The sequence below is a fragment of the Vombatus ursinus genome, unplaced genomic scaffold (assembly GCF_900497805.2).
Source record: "Vombatus ursinus unplaced genomic scaffold, bare-nosed wombat genome assembly UNPS02014772.1, whole genome shotgun sequence".
NCBI classification, from domain to species: domain Eukaryota; kingdom Metazoa; phylum Chordata; class Mammalia; order Diprotodontia; family Vombatidae; genus Vombatus; species Vombatus ursinus.
In genome coordinates, this window is record NW_020954550.1 from 2551555 (window position 1) to 2567299 (window position 15745).

General features: G+C 39.3%; 1 protein-coding gene across 1 annotated transcript in view; it reads left to right on the forward strand.

Moving 5' to 3' along the window:
• The window catches only part of PDE8B (phosphodiesterase 8B), a 255279-nt gene extending 239546 nt beyond the window's left edge, over positions 1 to 15733 (forward strand). The window contains exons 21-22 of the mRNA XM_027863365.1: positions 8310 to 8439; positions 9776 to 15733. Of these exons, the coding sequence (XP_027719166.1) occupies positions 8310 to 8439; positions 9776 to 9885 (240 nt within the window). The 3' untranslated portion in view covers positions 9886 to 15733. The remainder of the gene's footprint in view (positions 1 to 8309; positions 8440 to 9775) is intronic.
• Positions 15734 to 15745: the final 12 nt, after the last annotated feature.

Genomic DNA, 15745 nt, shown 5'->3' on the forward strand with positions numbered 1-15745 from the left:
AGCTCTCGACTCTAAGGATCCAGTTAGAGAATAACAAAAACGTTCCTACGTTTGATGAAAGTTACGCGTGTTAGCAGAAAGTCAGCAAAACCCTTGTGAGATGGGGAAGGAAGGATTGAGAGTGCTAAAGGCAACGGAGAAGGAAGAAGAGAAAGGACATGGGGGAATAATAAGGTCTAGGCTGGTCCCAGCTGCGTTTTCCTCCTACCTCTGGGGTCCTGATATCTACAGTTCAGACTTCTGTTCTCCTTGTCTAATTTGGACCAGGTTGGGGTGGGAGGAGCAAAGAGAGAAAGGCTACCCAAGGCGCTTTGTGGAGAAGACTGCAAAAGGCAGATGAACCCAGAGAACCAGAATCAGGAGATGGGTTCAAGTTGTGATTCCGCCCACCACTTACTGGAAGATCCTGGGAAAATCATTTAGGCCCTCAGTTTCCTCATGCAAAATGGCAAGGATGATATCTTCACTAACCACCCCATGGAGTTATTGTGTGGTGAACTTTAAAGTGCTATGTAACTGAGTTGTGATTTTTATTAATTATCAAGTAAAGTCTCCGCTAGGAGGCACAGTGGATAGAATGCTAGACTTGGAGTTAGGAAGACCTGATCAAATTTGGGCTCAGACACTTACTAGCTGTGTGACCCTAGGCAAATCACTCAACCTGTATGCCTCAGTTTCTGTAAAATGAGCTGGAGAAGAAAATGACAAAATACTCCAGTATCTTTGCCAAGAAAACCCCAAATGGCATCACAAAAAGTTGGACACAACTGAAAAACAACTGAACAATCACAACAAAAAAAAGTCTCTGATAATTTGCTTTGTGGAGAATTGATTATTCTTGTCTTAGTGGCGGAGGGGGAGTAATTGAAAATGTGATAACTTGTAATATTCCAAGTAAAGGCTATAATGTGAAGGCAGCAAAGCCAAAGCAAAAAGAGGAAAGAAAATATGAAAGACCCTTCTTTATTTTCCTTGCCTGTACGTGGTCTTTGATGTTTAATAGCACACATTAGACCAGAGAAAAGAGAGAAAGGACTTCACATCCCTGACTCAGTGCTGAGGTAGAGGCCCATGGCTCTTCTGCACAGAAGCAAGAGAAGAGGAAACTGCCTTGAATTGCACGTGAAAAATTTGGATTAGGCAAAGTCACTTAACCTCTTTATTTAGGCTTCAGCTCCTCATCTGTAAGTATGTGTGTATGTGTGTGTGCACATAATTTATATATAGAGATGTTTCATTATTTATCTGTAAATAATGTATATAGATACATTTATATGTATTATATATGTAAATATATATCTATGATATCCAAAAAGTCTTAGTGCAATTTCAACAAGAAGTAGTATTTATACAGTGTACTTGAAGGTTTGCAAAGCACTTTACAAGTGTTATCTTATTTTGTCCTCACAACAACCCTGGGAGGTAGGTGCTATTATTATCTTCATTTTACAGATGAGGCAGCTGAGGCAGACAGAAGTTAATATGACTTGCCTGTGGTCATACAGCTAGGAAGTATCTGAGGCAGGATTTGAACTCAGGTCTTCCTGACTCCAACTCCAGCACTCTATCCATTGCACCAATTATTCTAGCTTCAGATGCATGTTGTTGCTTTCCTAGATGGGAAGATTGGGCAAGACAGTTGGGATCTCTGAAGATCTCACAAGTACTTCTTTTTTGTTTGTTTGTTTGTTTGTTGTTTGGAGGCAATCAGGGTTAAGTGACTTGCCTAGGGTCACACAACTAATAAGTGGTTGATGCCGGATTTGAACTCAGGTCCTTCTGACTCTAGGGCCAGTGTTCTATCCACTGCAACACCTGGCTACCTCGAAAGTACTTCTGAGTACCTACAAGCTCTCACATTGAGATGGCACTTTACAATTTCCAAAGTATAGTTTCCTCATAATAAGGCAATGAAGTGGGAAATTCCCATATTTTAAGCTCATTTTACAGATGAAGAAACTGAGACTTAGAGTGAAGTCACTTGGCCAGGTTTACATAGCCACTATCAGACTCAAGAACTTAAATCTAGTTTTCATGGCTTCAGATTCAGGCTTCCTTCTACCGCATCATACTGTACCATGTTGGGCATTATGGAGGATTCAAAAGAAATGTCTGCTATAGCTTCTCCCCTCCAGCAATTTACCGACTAACTGGCAAGGCAAAGCTATTATGTGTGAAACAACCAGAAAGCTTCACATTATAGTAAATCAGCAGCCAGGTGGCGCAATGGTTAGAGCACCAGACCTGGAGTCACCAAGACCTGAGTTCAAATCCGGCCTCAGAGACACTTCCTAACTGTGTGACCCTGGGAAACTTAATTAACTGCTGCCTCCCTCAGTTTCCTTATCTGTAAAGAAGGGATAATAATAACACACACCTCCCAGGGCTGTTGTAAGGATCAAATGAGATAATGTTCACTAGCACTTTAAAGCATTAAATGCTAGGTATTATTAACATACAATCTGTCTAAATTAAGCTGCTAGGTACTTAGGATAGGCCCTGTATCAGTTCAAGGAGGGAAGGTTCTACTAGATTATGGCAGATTATATAGTTTATATAGGTTATTATATAGATTATCTATTATATAGATTATATAGATATAGATATAGATTATATAATTCCTGGAGAACAAGAGACAGTCATTTTTCATTTTAACATCACCAGCACCTAGCACAGTACCTACACATAGTAGGTGCTTAATAAATGTTTTGTTGAATTGAACAAGAGTGAGATGATAAAATAGTAGTTTTAGAGTCATTCAGCAATAGTGAAAAGAACTCTGAGCTGGGATTCAGGTGCCCTGAGTTTGAGCCTCGGTTCTGCCTCTAACTAGCTGTGTCACCTTGGAGTCACTTTACCTCAATGGTTCTCAGAATCTCCATCTGTGGAATGAAGGGTATTGGACAGAAGCTAAAGGCAAAGAAAGACTGGAGGAGAATGACTTGGGTGACAAGAGCTTCAGAAGGTAAACCAGTGGGGCAAGGCACAGGATGAGGAGATGGAGGAGCAGAAGGAGGTGGAGAGGATGACATGGTCAGACCTTCACTTTTAGAAAGATCACTTTGAGTGGAGGATGGACTGGAGCAGGAGAGACATAGCAAGGAACAACCAGCAGGCTACTGCGGTAATCTAGGACAGCGCTTCTTAAACTGTGGGTCGTGACCCACAAGTACTGAAGGGGTCACAAGTGGAAAAAGTTTAAGAAGCCCTGGTCTAGGAGTGAGGTGATGGGGACCTGTCCCAGGGTGGTGGCAGTGTCAGAGGAGAGAAGGGAGCAATAGTTGAGAGATGTTATGAAAAGAAAATCAACATGCATTGGCAAAGATTGGATGGGGGGGGTTGTTGAAAGAGACTGTGGAGTCAAGAATGACACCTAGGTTTCTAGTCTGGGTGACAGAGAAGATGGTGGTGGCCTCAGAAGTAATAGAGGAATTCAGAAAAGGGGACAGCTTTCTGGGGAAAGATGACTTCAGTTTTGAACTTGTTGAGTTTAAAATGTTTACTGGACATCCAGTTCAAGATGTCTAATTAGCAATTGGAGATGGGAATTTAGAAGTTAGAGAGGTTAAGGCTGTATAAGTAGATTTGATTCATTAGCTTAGAGATGATTGAATTCATGAAATATCATAAAAATCATTAAGTAAAATAGTATAGAGGGAGAAGAAAAGAAGGCCACAGTGTCCAGGACTAAGAAGGCATAGTCTGCCCCAGCCTGTTCATATTTGGAATACTGTATTATTCAGTTCTGTGTACCACCTTTTGAGAAGGGCATTGATGAGCTAGAGGACATCCAGAGTCAGGTGACTAAGATGGTGAGGGGACTCAAGCTCATGCCTTTTGAGCCTCAATTGAAAAAACTGGGAATGACTAGGTTTGGAAAAGAGAAGCTTGGGAGTGGAGCCTGATAGTTGTCCACTGCCACATGTACGAAAATATTTACAGCAGCTCTTTTTGTGGTGGCCAAGAATTGGAAATGGAGAGGATGCCCATTAACTGGGGAATGGCTGAACAAGTTGTGGTATATGAATGTAATGGTATACTGTTGTGCTATAAGAAATGATGAGCAGGCAGACTTCAGAAAAACCTGGAAAGACTTGTATGGACTGATGCTGAGTGAAGTGAGCAGAACCAGGAGAACGTTGTACATAGTAACAGCCACGTTGTGTGATGACTAATATTGATAAACTTAACCCTTCTCAGCAATGCAAGGATGTAAGACATCTCTAAAGGTCTCATGATGGAAAATGCTATCCACATGCAGAGAAAGAACTATGGAGTTTGAATGCAGATCGAGGGATAGTATTTGCATTTTTTTTCTTCTGTTTTTTTTTTGTTTCCTCTTTCTTGTGGTTCCTCCTATTGGTTCTAATTCTTACTTACAACATGATTAATGTGAAAATATGTTTAATAGGAATGTATATGTAGAGTCTATATCAGATTGCACACTGTCTTGGGGAGGGAGAGAAAAATTTAAAACTCAGAAGCTTATGGAAGTGATTGTTGAAAACTAAAAATAAATTAATAAAAAAAGATAGTTGTCCACCATCTTGGACAACTTCAGGTCTTTGAAGGGCTGCTGTGTGAAAAGGGTTTAGATATGTTTTGTTTCACCCAGAAGGCAGAACCAGAAGCAGCAGGTAGAAGATGCAAAGAAGCAGGTTTTGACTTAGTATAAGGAAAAATTTCCTAGCAATGAGATTATTCACAAGTGAACAGGATCCCCCTCATTAAAGGAAAGGCTTGATGACCACCTTGGGAGGATGGTGTAGAGCAGAAGTGCTAAACTGGTGGTTATCCTTCAGGCCCCAAACACTAACTCCTGAGTGTGCAGGAACCTGATTAAAATGTAACTGGGAAATGTTTAGCAAAATAAATAAAAACAGAACATGTTGAGTCATTTCATCACATCCAACTCTTTATGACCCCACTGGGGATTTTCTTGGCAAAGATACTGGAGTAGTTTGCCATTTCCTTCTCCAGCTCATTTTACAGATGAGGAAACTGAGGCAAACAGGGTTAAGTGACTTGCCTAGAGTCACACAGCTAGTAAGTGTTTGAGGCCAGATTTGAACTTAAGTCTTCCTGACTCCAGGACAACATTATGCCACCTAATGCTAATTTGTGGTTTCCTAAGTCATTTGTGGTCTGCTTGGCATCATTTCTATTTGAATTTGTACATCACTGTTTTAGGTAGCTACTGGCTCATGAGATCATAGAACTGAAGCTAGAATAGGATAAGCAGTCAATAAACATTTATTAAGTGACTATATTTTTTGCCAGGAACTCCTGCTAAGCACTGGGACACAAAGAAAGGCAAAAAAAACAAAACAAAACACACACACACACACACACACACACACACACACAGAAAAAAACCACCTTGTTCTCAAGGAGCTCACAATCTAACAGGGGAGAGAACATGCAAACAACTATGTACCAACAAGCAACATACAAAATAAGTAGGAAATAACAAAGGAAAGGGACTAGAATTAAAGGAGATTTGCTATAGAAGGTGGAATTTTAGCTGGGACTTGAAGGAAGAAAAGGAAGCCAGGAGGTGAGGATGAGGAGGGAGACCTTTCAGTCCTGGGGGAGAGCCAGTGAAAATGCCCTGAATCCAGAGGTGGACTCTCTTGTTTGAGAAACAGCAAGGAGATTGGTGACACTAGATCAGAGAGTGTGAGAGGGATGTAAGGTGTCAGAAGACTGGAAAGGTGGGGGGAGGGAGGCAGGTTATAAAGGGCTTTGAATTGTGGGTTCAAAGTTGTCCAATCTGCAAGAAAAATCACTGAGGCAGAACTCCAAGTCAATAGCACTTTATTAATGGTTCCATAGCTCCTCTAATGAAGAGGACCTTAGATCTTCCTCATGATCTGAGATGTCCCCTTTCCCAGGGGCCTTACTTTTATAGAGTCTGACATCCAAATACGCAAAAGAAGAATGATAAAATACAGAATCTCGTTGGTTAATAGACCTTGATTTCAACTGTCCTGGGGAGCTAGAAATGATACGTCAGAATGGGTGGTCTCAACATGAGCAAGGCAAGGGCCATCTCCACTAATTGGTCTTAAGATGGTCACCTGCTCATATTGGACAAAATAGGGTGGCCCAGAAGCACAAAAACAAACTAGGGTATTTTCCATATTACAAAAAATCTCCTACCCATGATAGGCTTGGACGTGGAATTTGAGCAGAACAGGATGGAGATATCTTTGTCAGCATTCTTGTGGTTGCCCAAGTGAGCTTCATAACTGGTAAACAAGTAGTGAGCGTTGGATTAAAGTTTGAGGCCCACTATAAAGGCCTACTATAAGAACCTATCTTATCTAATTATCCTTATATGATTTATGTAAAATAACAATCTGATTAATATTTATTGGAATGAAGTAGGGGTCCAAATGGCCCATTTTTCTCACAGAATAAGAAACAGGATTTTATATTTGATCCTGGAAGTGATAGGGAGCCACTTGAATTTTTCAAGTCAGGGACTGAAGTGGTCATCACATCCAATCCCTTCATTTTACACATGAGAAAATTGAGTCACAGAGAAGTGAAGGACTTCGTCAGTGACACACAGAGAATGGCAGAATTAGGATTCAAACCCAGAACTTCTGACTCCAAACACAGTGCTCTTCCCACTGTATTAGGCCACTAGGATAACATGTTCCTTCCATCTTTGAATTTCTGGAATTCAATATGATTTATTTACACAGAGTATTATGTTGGGCATTTTAAGCCACAGTCCTTGTCATGTAACATGTCCATGTAATCTCTGAGGGGCAATGCTGACACTCTCAACCACGCCCTTGAATGAGGCACCATCCACTATGGTGGCCCCATGAAGCTACAGTTTGTCCAGTTCTTGGACTAGATGGTCTAAGGTCTCTCCCAGCACTAATGTTCTGTGCAACTCTGTTTCATGCAATACTGAAAAGACCCATTCACTCATCTGGAGGCGGCTATCTTGGAATTTTCTATAAATCATATAGGAGAGAGATCAGATCAAAGTTGACCCTTGCTAAGTAGCTCTTCTCCATGTAGTTTGTACAAAATGATAGTATGAGTAAAAGCACAAGGGTGGGGAATGCTTAGAATACCTAAAAGAACAAACTTCTGACCTTTCCTTAAGTATTGAAAGCACTGCCTAGCAACAATTCATCTACATGCCAAGTATGAATTACACATACCTTACATCTTAACACTCATTAAGCACATACTCTATGCCAGTCTCCTGAAGGACCTTTCTAAAGCAGGTAGATTGAAGAACTATACTTAAGTCTAATTTGAGTTACAGCATATATTTGTAAAGAATAAAACTGTAATTCTTTTAAAACATTCAATATTCCAGCAACTTAGACTAACCTTTTAAAAAGTCAAAATCAGTTTGTAATTATCCCAATAGCACAATGCAAAATCCAACCTATGAAGAATAAATACAGTAGGAGCCTGTTATTTTATGGTTTAATATTACTATACAGATTCGGATTCACTATTAGCCATCATGTTCCCCAAAATATAACCATAAACAAAGAATGCTGGGTGTTGAAACTATGTTAAATCTCTGCTTAAAACCCCTAGGAGGAAAAAAAAGTCCTTTAAAATATCAGCTAAACCTCTTTTATCCTAGAAGATGCTAAACTTTTTAGAAAATGGTTTCCTATCCAAATTGACAGGTCACAGGCAGTCACGTGGCATTTATTAAGTACCCACTATGTACTAGGCACTGTGTTAAATGCTAACCTTACAATTACTTAGTCTGGGGGGGGCAGGACACAAGATATTGGGCCTGTCCTATGGCAACAGAAGAAAAGAGTTCTGTTCCATTCGTTACACATTTCAGTTTTCAGCGTTGATTTTGTGAGTTATCTGAGACCCAAGAAGGAAGCTGGGTGAAGGAAATTGTCATTCTCCTTCCATGTAGTAAAGGAAGTCACATAGAAGAATGAGTTTTTAGGAGCTCAGTGAAAGAGGAAAGAAGGTATGATTGGGCAAACTGGAATGGAGAAGGGTGTTATATAGAACATAGTCCATAGGTGAATCCATAGGATTGCAAAGAATACCAAAGAGGTAAGCCTGGGGAAAATAAATAGAGGCAGGGAAAAGAAAGTGAAGGGTAGTGTTGAGCAGTCCATGGGACCACTTGTAGCAGAAGGTATGCGAGAAGCCAAGTCTATATGTGGACCTTCTACAGCAGGGAGGGGTGGTGATCTCACTGGGTTGGAAGGATAGCATAAGCTCCTGAAATGAAATCCAGAGAAGCAGCAAAACCACAAAGCTAATCATATTTATTTGTTTCTTTATTTTTGTAGACAGATGAAGAGAAGAGACAAGGGCTACCGGTGGTGATGCCAGTATTTGATCGAAATACTTGCAGCATCCCAAAGTCCCAGATCTCCTTCATTGACTACTTCATAACGGATATGTTTGATGCTTGGGATGGTAAGGAAGTTTATGTTTTCTTTTTCTCCAAGAAACACCTGCTTAGACTGAGATTTCAGTTAGCCAGAAAGGAATTGTTATTGCCTTACTATAATAACAGTACAAGAACACAAGGAACCCAGCCCATTCGTTCATTCAGCAAAAATTTACTGAGCATACATGTGTTTTGGGAGACATAAAGAAAAATTAGACATGGTCCTTGCCTTCAAATAGCTTTTTTAGCAAAGATAACTCAAGATCTATACTATGGAATATAATTCAGAATGTATAATATAATAGAGAATGTACCACAAAGTGCCATGAAAAGTACAAGCAAAATGCTTTGAGAGCTCAAAGGGACAAATCGCTCAGGGAAGAGAGCATAGTCTGAGAAGACTTCATGGAGGTGGTGGCATTTGATTTTGACCATGAAGGATGGATAGGATTTTGACAGATGAGATCTGTCAAAGAGAGATGATAGATGTCAAGAGGTAGAGGGTGCAGATTGGAGGCAAAAGCCCAGACATTGAGCTTCTGAAGTTGACTGGCAACAATGGAAATGAAAAGAAGGGAATGGAAACATCCAAGAGGGAGAATCAACAGAATTTGGTGATTGAGTAGACATGGGATTGATGGATGTCCAAAAATAACCTAGCCATCAAGATTAAAATGTCACACCTGCAAAGGTGCTCAAGTGCAACAGGTGCTTGTAGGTTCCCAAAAATACCTGATTATTAGAATTTATTTCTGTTGTGTTAAGTTACTCCAGCAATTTGTCCTTGTTTCCAGAGCTCAGTATTAGAGTCTTTAGAAATGCTAGTTCCTAGATCTGGTTGGTAAAGTGCCAAAACACACTTCTTAATGGCGGGTATGTGTGGATATGTGACTTTCTTCATTTTTCCTAAAATGCAGCTTACTTTGGGGGTTTATATTAGGTGATTTGTTTTTAACATTTACAATATTAGATACATGAAAAAGTTCATCCTAAGTTGTCTAAAACAGTATTTTCCCTCCGAGGGGCAAGAATTAGACAGTTCTTCAGCTCTGGGCAGTAGCAGCAGCAACACTGCTCTGTCTCTATTCACCTCCTTTCTCTAGCTTCTATTTTACTCTCAGACAAAACGTATGTGATGGATTACCATCCTCTTACTACCAGACCCCACTAAGGGTCAAGGGATATTTTATTCTTATCTTATAACCAGATCATTTAAACATATGCAACTCAGTTCCCAAGAATGAGCAAAATAAAGTCTAGTGAATTGACTCTAGGGCCTAGAGACACGGCCCTGTAAATTTTTTTTTTTCCCAGCTTAACTTAATACAACAGGTTTCTTTTGATTTTTGTGTATCCCTACAGCATTTGCACATCTCCCAGCTCTGATGCAACATTTGGCTGATAACTACAAACACTGGAAAATGCTGGATGAGTTAAAATGCAAGAGCCTGAGGCTTCCATCTGACAGCTAAAGAGGAAAGGCCACAAAATGAGACCTCTTAATCTACAAGCTACACTGTGAATCACTTAGTAATGGAGAAGAGAGGGACATGTGTATTTCCATTTGAAGTGAGGCTAACAGCTGTAGATTAAGGAGCTAACAGTTAATACTTCCTCTTAAATTGTCTGAATTTCCCAGCATTTCATTCCTGGAAAGTTATGTATCTAACACAGGTGAGTAAATGTTCTATTGAACATTTGAGGGAGGGCAGATACTTTGCAAGGTCATTTCCGCTGTTGTCGCTAGCAAATGGCTATCTTACATATTCTGTTCACCTGGATGACGAGCATATATATGGGTTAGTGAACCTTCACATCTTGTCCTCAAAAAAAGAGCAAATGTCACCATATGACTTGATTATTTCTTGAGTATTAATGTCAATAAAGATTCCTCATGAAAAGATTCCCTAGAGGATGGCCGCCTCTAAGAAGACCCAGCATGAAATGAACCAAACAGCTAGGTCTGATTACCCTGTTGGTTTGATAGTGTTCTTGCCAAACTGTGGTTCCCCTGGCCAGAATAAATACAGGCTCAACCAAAAGAGTACCGGCCTAATGATAGCTCCATCCAATGGCACCAGGAACTCCTGTGGTTCTCTTTCCTATAAAAGCCATCCAAAATTGGGGGGAGGGAGAGGATATCTTGCTTTGGGGGATTTATGAATTTCATATATTTCCACCTTATGGAGGCGGCAACGAAACAAACACTGCACGTATTATACAAAAGCCATTAAATCTAAGTATATGTTCAAGAACTTCTTTTTAAAAACGACAACAACAACAACAAAGTTTGTATACAGTTGCTGTTTAAAGGTTTTATTAAATTGATCTACATTTTCTGGGTCCAAGTCTGTGCAGTGTGCTATGCCGTATGCTATATGTAACTCTTCTTTTTGCCCACCTACTTGCCTATTGGACAGCGCTCTTTTGCTTTTATGATGTAAAAAAAAAAAATGTTACAAGATATGTAAATATGTTAGAAACCAAGCATATTGCAGGGTGTCATTACACTTTTAAAATATGAATTGTATGCTAAGAAGCTTCTCAAGCACAAATGCATATTTTTATACATTTCGTTTCTCACAACTTTCTGTGCTTAACATAAATTCAGATTTTGGACTCCTTTTTCCCTTTTCCCAATCAACTCCTTTACGTGTATATAAATACTAGCAACCCAGCAAATGGTGTATTTGGTTTTTTTCTTTCAAAGGCTGCTCACTCCATGCTGCATTTCTAAGAGGTCTAAGCAGTAACTGAATGTGACTGGTAAGGGAGGTGCTTTTTCAAACCATAAAATTTGCAAATGCAAAAGGGCCTAGGGCTGGCTCAGATTTTGTACAGGGAAAGGGAAATGTAGTTGGTAAAAGAAAAAGGGCTTGTTTTGGTAGTCAAGAAAAAAATACAATGACTGTCATTTTGCTGAGTACTACATACTGTGCCAATGTTTTTCTATGTTTTGTACTAACAAATGGAAGCATTCATGAAATTTCCATGCAAAGAAATGCACCTAAGCTCTATTTTTGTTAAAATTGTAATAGCATCTTTGTGGAAGCAGCAGCTACCGCCCTCCGCTCTGTATCATAAGGCTGCATTGTGTATATTTGATGAAGTTGTTTTTTTTGTGAAGTATTTGTAATGGCTTTTCCTACAGCTGAGCCCCATTTCCCTACGGTTGTCTTAATTTGATCTGTTTGGCCTAAATTTTTCCTAGTATCAAGACTTTGGCTTTAGTGTGTTTTTTTATTCGACAGGGATGGCATTTTGAAGACCTGGTCCAAACTTGTTCCAAAGACAGAGTTCCATTTTCAGGAACTAGTTATGACAAGGTAGGATAGAATTCAGCAGCTTACATAAGGCGAGAACAATCTTTTCTAACCATCTCACTCGCAGGATCATTTATCAGGAGACTGACAATTTCTATATGAAACATTTCATTTAACTCAGTGTTATGTCAAATTGATTTCGTATCAACTACAAAATTAATGTGGGAATGTTAAATGCTTTAAGACAGGCAGGTAATAAAACTCAAATGTGGATTTGCTCTTTATCTACCAGTATAATCTGCAGACTTCTGACGAGTTGCTAAGCTCTCAGCTCAATGTTCCAGAGCCAATTTAGCCAAAGCATGGGATTCTGTACCACGTGTATGTCCAATACGATTGTAAGATTGAGGCCCTTATAGTTTAAAAAAAAACCAAAACATGAGTAACTCACTGCCTTCTTCTACTGAATACCTCCCTAACATTACATAGGGCTTCAAGGTTCCAGAAGAAATTAGGGGATGTGAGGCTCTCTACTTTTTTGAGAAAACCTATATACCTAGCACTGTTAATATTAACAAGAAAAGGAGAGGTTGATCTCAAAATGGTCTGTTTCCCTCCTATTCCTATTAGCTTGAACTACGTACCACACTCTGCGTTTATTTATAGAGTTGTACCTTCATATCTAAGACTACAATTCACTTGCTTCAATGTGAATATTGGCAAATTTGCCTTCCAGGAACAGAACAAGCCCTGTCTCTCTCTCCATCCAGTCAGAACTCAGCCGGCCAAAGAGAGGTAAATGGAGGTTAAGAGTAGGCACCCCTATATCTGAAGCCTTTAAATCTGTAACAGAGACTTTCCTAGAGGCTCTGTGTTTTATCAGTGATCGATAAGATACGTCATTGTGTATTGGTTCCACTGTTGTGGCACGTGTGACTTTGTTGATATGAAGTACACTAAGGAGACCACAGAAGAAAATACATATGGAATATCCACGAGTCTTGGCTATAATTTCATTGTCATAGTTAGAAAGCTCAACTCTGAGCACATGTGACTAGGTGGGCAGCCAGAGTCACAGCCCCTGCCAGAATATAAAATTCATCCACTGGAAATTGTTCAGTTCCTATGATATTAGTGCTTCCCTCCCATCCTACTGTACTTAAAAAAAAAATTCCACCTCCCAGAAATTAACGTAGGACTAGCTCAATTAATGAGCTGTGATCTGTTCATAAGCCAAGCTGCTATCAATCTGTCAGGTCTAAAAATCTGCTATTTCATTGAAAACTTAAAAGATAATGTACCAGGGGATAAGATTCATTGCAAAGGATAGACATATAAATTTAGGGTACTAATGCTTCCCAAACTCAACATTTGGGCTCTATTATTTCACTCTGGGTAATCTTCTATTACACATTCATGTTTTCCACCAGCAATTTAAATCGTTTGGCCCATAGAATCTTCTAAGTAGAAAGTTTATGTTTGACCAGTTTATAAGTGTATCTACAGAGTATATATTCTGGAAATACAAAGTTAGCAAACCAGGGGCAGTGATTTATCTATTAATTCCTGTGTAATTTGCTGAGGATGCCTCATAGAAGTAAAGAAACTGCCTTTCATTCGTGGTATAATTCAGAATTTATTAAGCAAAATCTGAGCAGTAATGGATGGATAATTTGTATTTAGGAAACCCAAAGAGCTGAAAGGGCCCCTGAGAATCCATCTAGCAACTTCTCCTGCTTTTAGCTAAGACCTGACGTGATAAGAGGTTCCTTCCCAAACAGTCTATTGTTTTTAAAGCCCTTAAAGATGATTCAAAATTTCAATTCAAGGAACATTTATTAAGCACCTACATTGTACTAAGCATTGGAGACAAAAAGACAAAAACCAAATAGTTCCTGGCCTCAAAGAGCTTACATTTTACAGAAATGGCAGAAAAAGAAAGTAAAGCAGCCCTGAGAAGGGCCAGCAATACAGAGGAGATGGCTCACTGAAGCAGGCAGTGCTCAAATTTCCCAAAGTGAACCACTTCCTCCTCAAAGATTATCCTTAAGGGATAATTCTCATCTGCAAATGGGAACCCTGGCCCTTCCATCTCCATCCCCTCCACCTAAAGAAACAAGAAGCCTTCTGTGAGCACTGTGAAAGCATTGATTTCAGAAGGGTCCAGAGAAAGTCCAGCAAGAAGTCAAGTCTGAAATGAAGTACAAGCCTCGCTGATTAGCACACATCGTAAGTCCCGATTCCACCTTTTCAATCTAGAGTTTTGCTAAAGGGTCTCAGTTTATAAATAATCAGTTCCTCATTAATGCTCTAGGGATTTAATCTTTACCTATTTTAGGATTCTGTGTAAAGCCAAAACTGACATCATCTTTGCCCAAAAATTAGCTACATTACCTTTCAAGGCTCATATTTCTCATCTGGAAATTGAAGGTGTTGGAGGGCCCCTTCCAAAGCTAAAATTATATGATTTAAGATAACTCTTCTGGTAGCTATCCAAGGTAAAGACCGATTTAAACAAAAGACAAGGAAGAAAAATTATTTAAAGAGTTGTTAAAGGCCTGAATAAAGGTTTCTTACTTCCTGATTCAGAAATAACATAAATTGGCAGAAAAATACCCTTTGAGAAAAGAGATTAATGCAACTATTGACAGGTATACTGTTGAATTCCATTTATTAAAATACCTTCCTTGGGCCATTTAATCTTACTTTAAAATAATTTTAAAATTAATCCTACCAAACTTTTTAAATGTGTGGACTCCAAGTTCCCTCCTCACTTCTAGTTCTGAAAAAATGACTAAGGAATTAGGGATACAAGGTAATCTAATGCCATGGCAATTAGGCTAAAATGTATGGTGATAACATGATCAAATATTAGCAGTCGTTGAATAAATGAAGCCTTTTTCAACTTTCAGTTAAAATGAATAAAGGGAGCCTCTGTCCTTCATTCATTAATGATGAGCTAATTGAATCTTGAGCTATCAGCGGCAATTCCCTTGTCCCAAATAGCTATGCTTCTTACTGATTCAGCTTTCTGTCCTAAAACATCCGGGGAGATAGCTACAGTTCTAAATCAAGCCAGTAACAGCTTATGTCAGTTCACACTAGGAAATAACATGGGAAATTTTTTTCAGTTCAATTTCAATTCTGGTTAAAATGAAGTCTTTAGGATAATGCTTCAGGTTGAATTCCATGGAAGGGAGGAGGTACAAAATAAATCCAACACTCAGAATCCTAACTAGTTTCATGCTCATTTGGATTTTAGAGACTAAAGAAAATAGAATTTGATTTAAATATTTAAGCCTAGTTGTCAAAAGGAAAAAAAAAGCTATACACTCAAATGGTTTTTTAAGTTTCACATAGTCATTTATCCCCATAACAAATTCAAGGTAGCCCTACAGAGTACTGAAGTACTTAGAGACAACCAGATTAGGTGGGAGGCAGAGCTCACAGGTTTCTCCCAAGGATTCTGAGTTAGCAGGGTCTCTCAACAGCTTCCTTATCTATAAAAGAAGGGAGCTGAAGAGGTGATCTCTAAGATCCCTTCCAGCTCTAAGAAGCCCTTTTAGTTAATGCCACAATTTCCCTTCTCTTCCAATCCCACTCCACCCAAATAATTCAAGTCTGGAAGAAGAAACTCAAAACACAGAACCACTTCAGTGTTACCTCCAGCCAAAATCATCGTACCTAACAAAGGTGAACCAAACCTCTATGTCTCCCAAGGTTAAACTTAGTTTAATTATATCAGGGCTTTCAACTTCTCCAAGATGTCACTTAAAAATTATCAACTATAGATTAAATTCCCTAAAGGCAAATTCATAGGATTATAGATCCTGGTAGGGAGCACAAGGGCCATCTAGCCAGGCCCCTTCAATTTACAGATGAGGAATGGAGTCCCAAAAAGATTAATCATACTCCCAAGGTCTCATAGGTAACAAACTCAGACTCTCAATCAAGTCAGTGCCTGCCAGTTTGCATTCTTGCAAATGTAAACCTTGGGGGCAGCAAGGTGGTGCAGTGTGAATAGAGTGCTGAGTCAGGAAGACTGGAGTTGATATGACCTGAGACACTT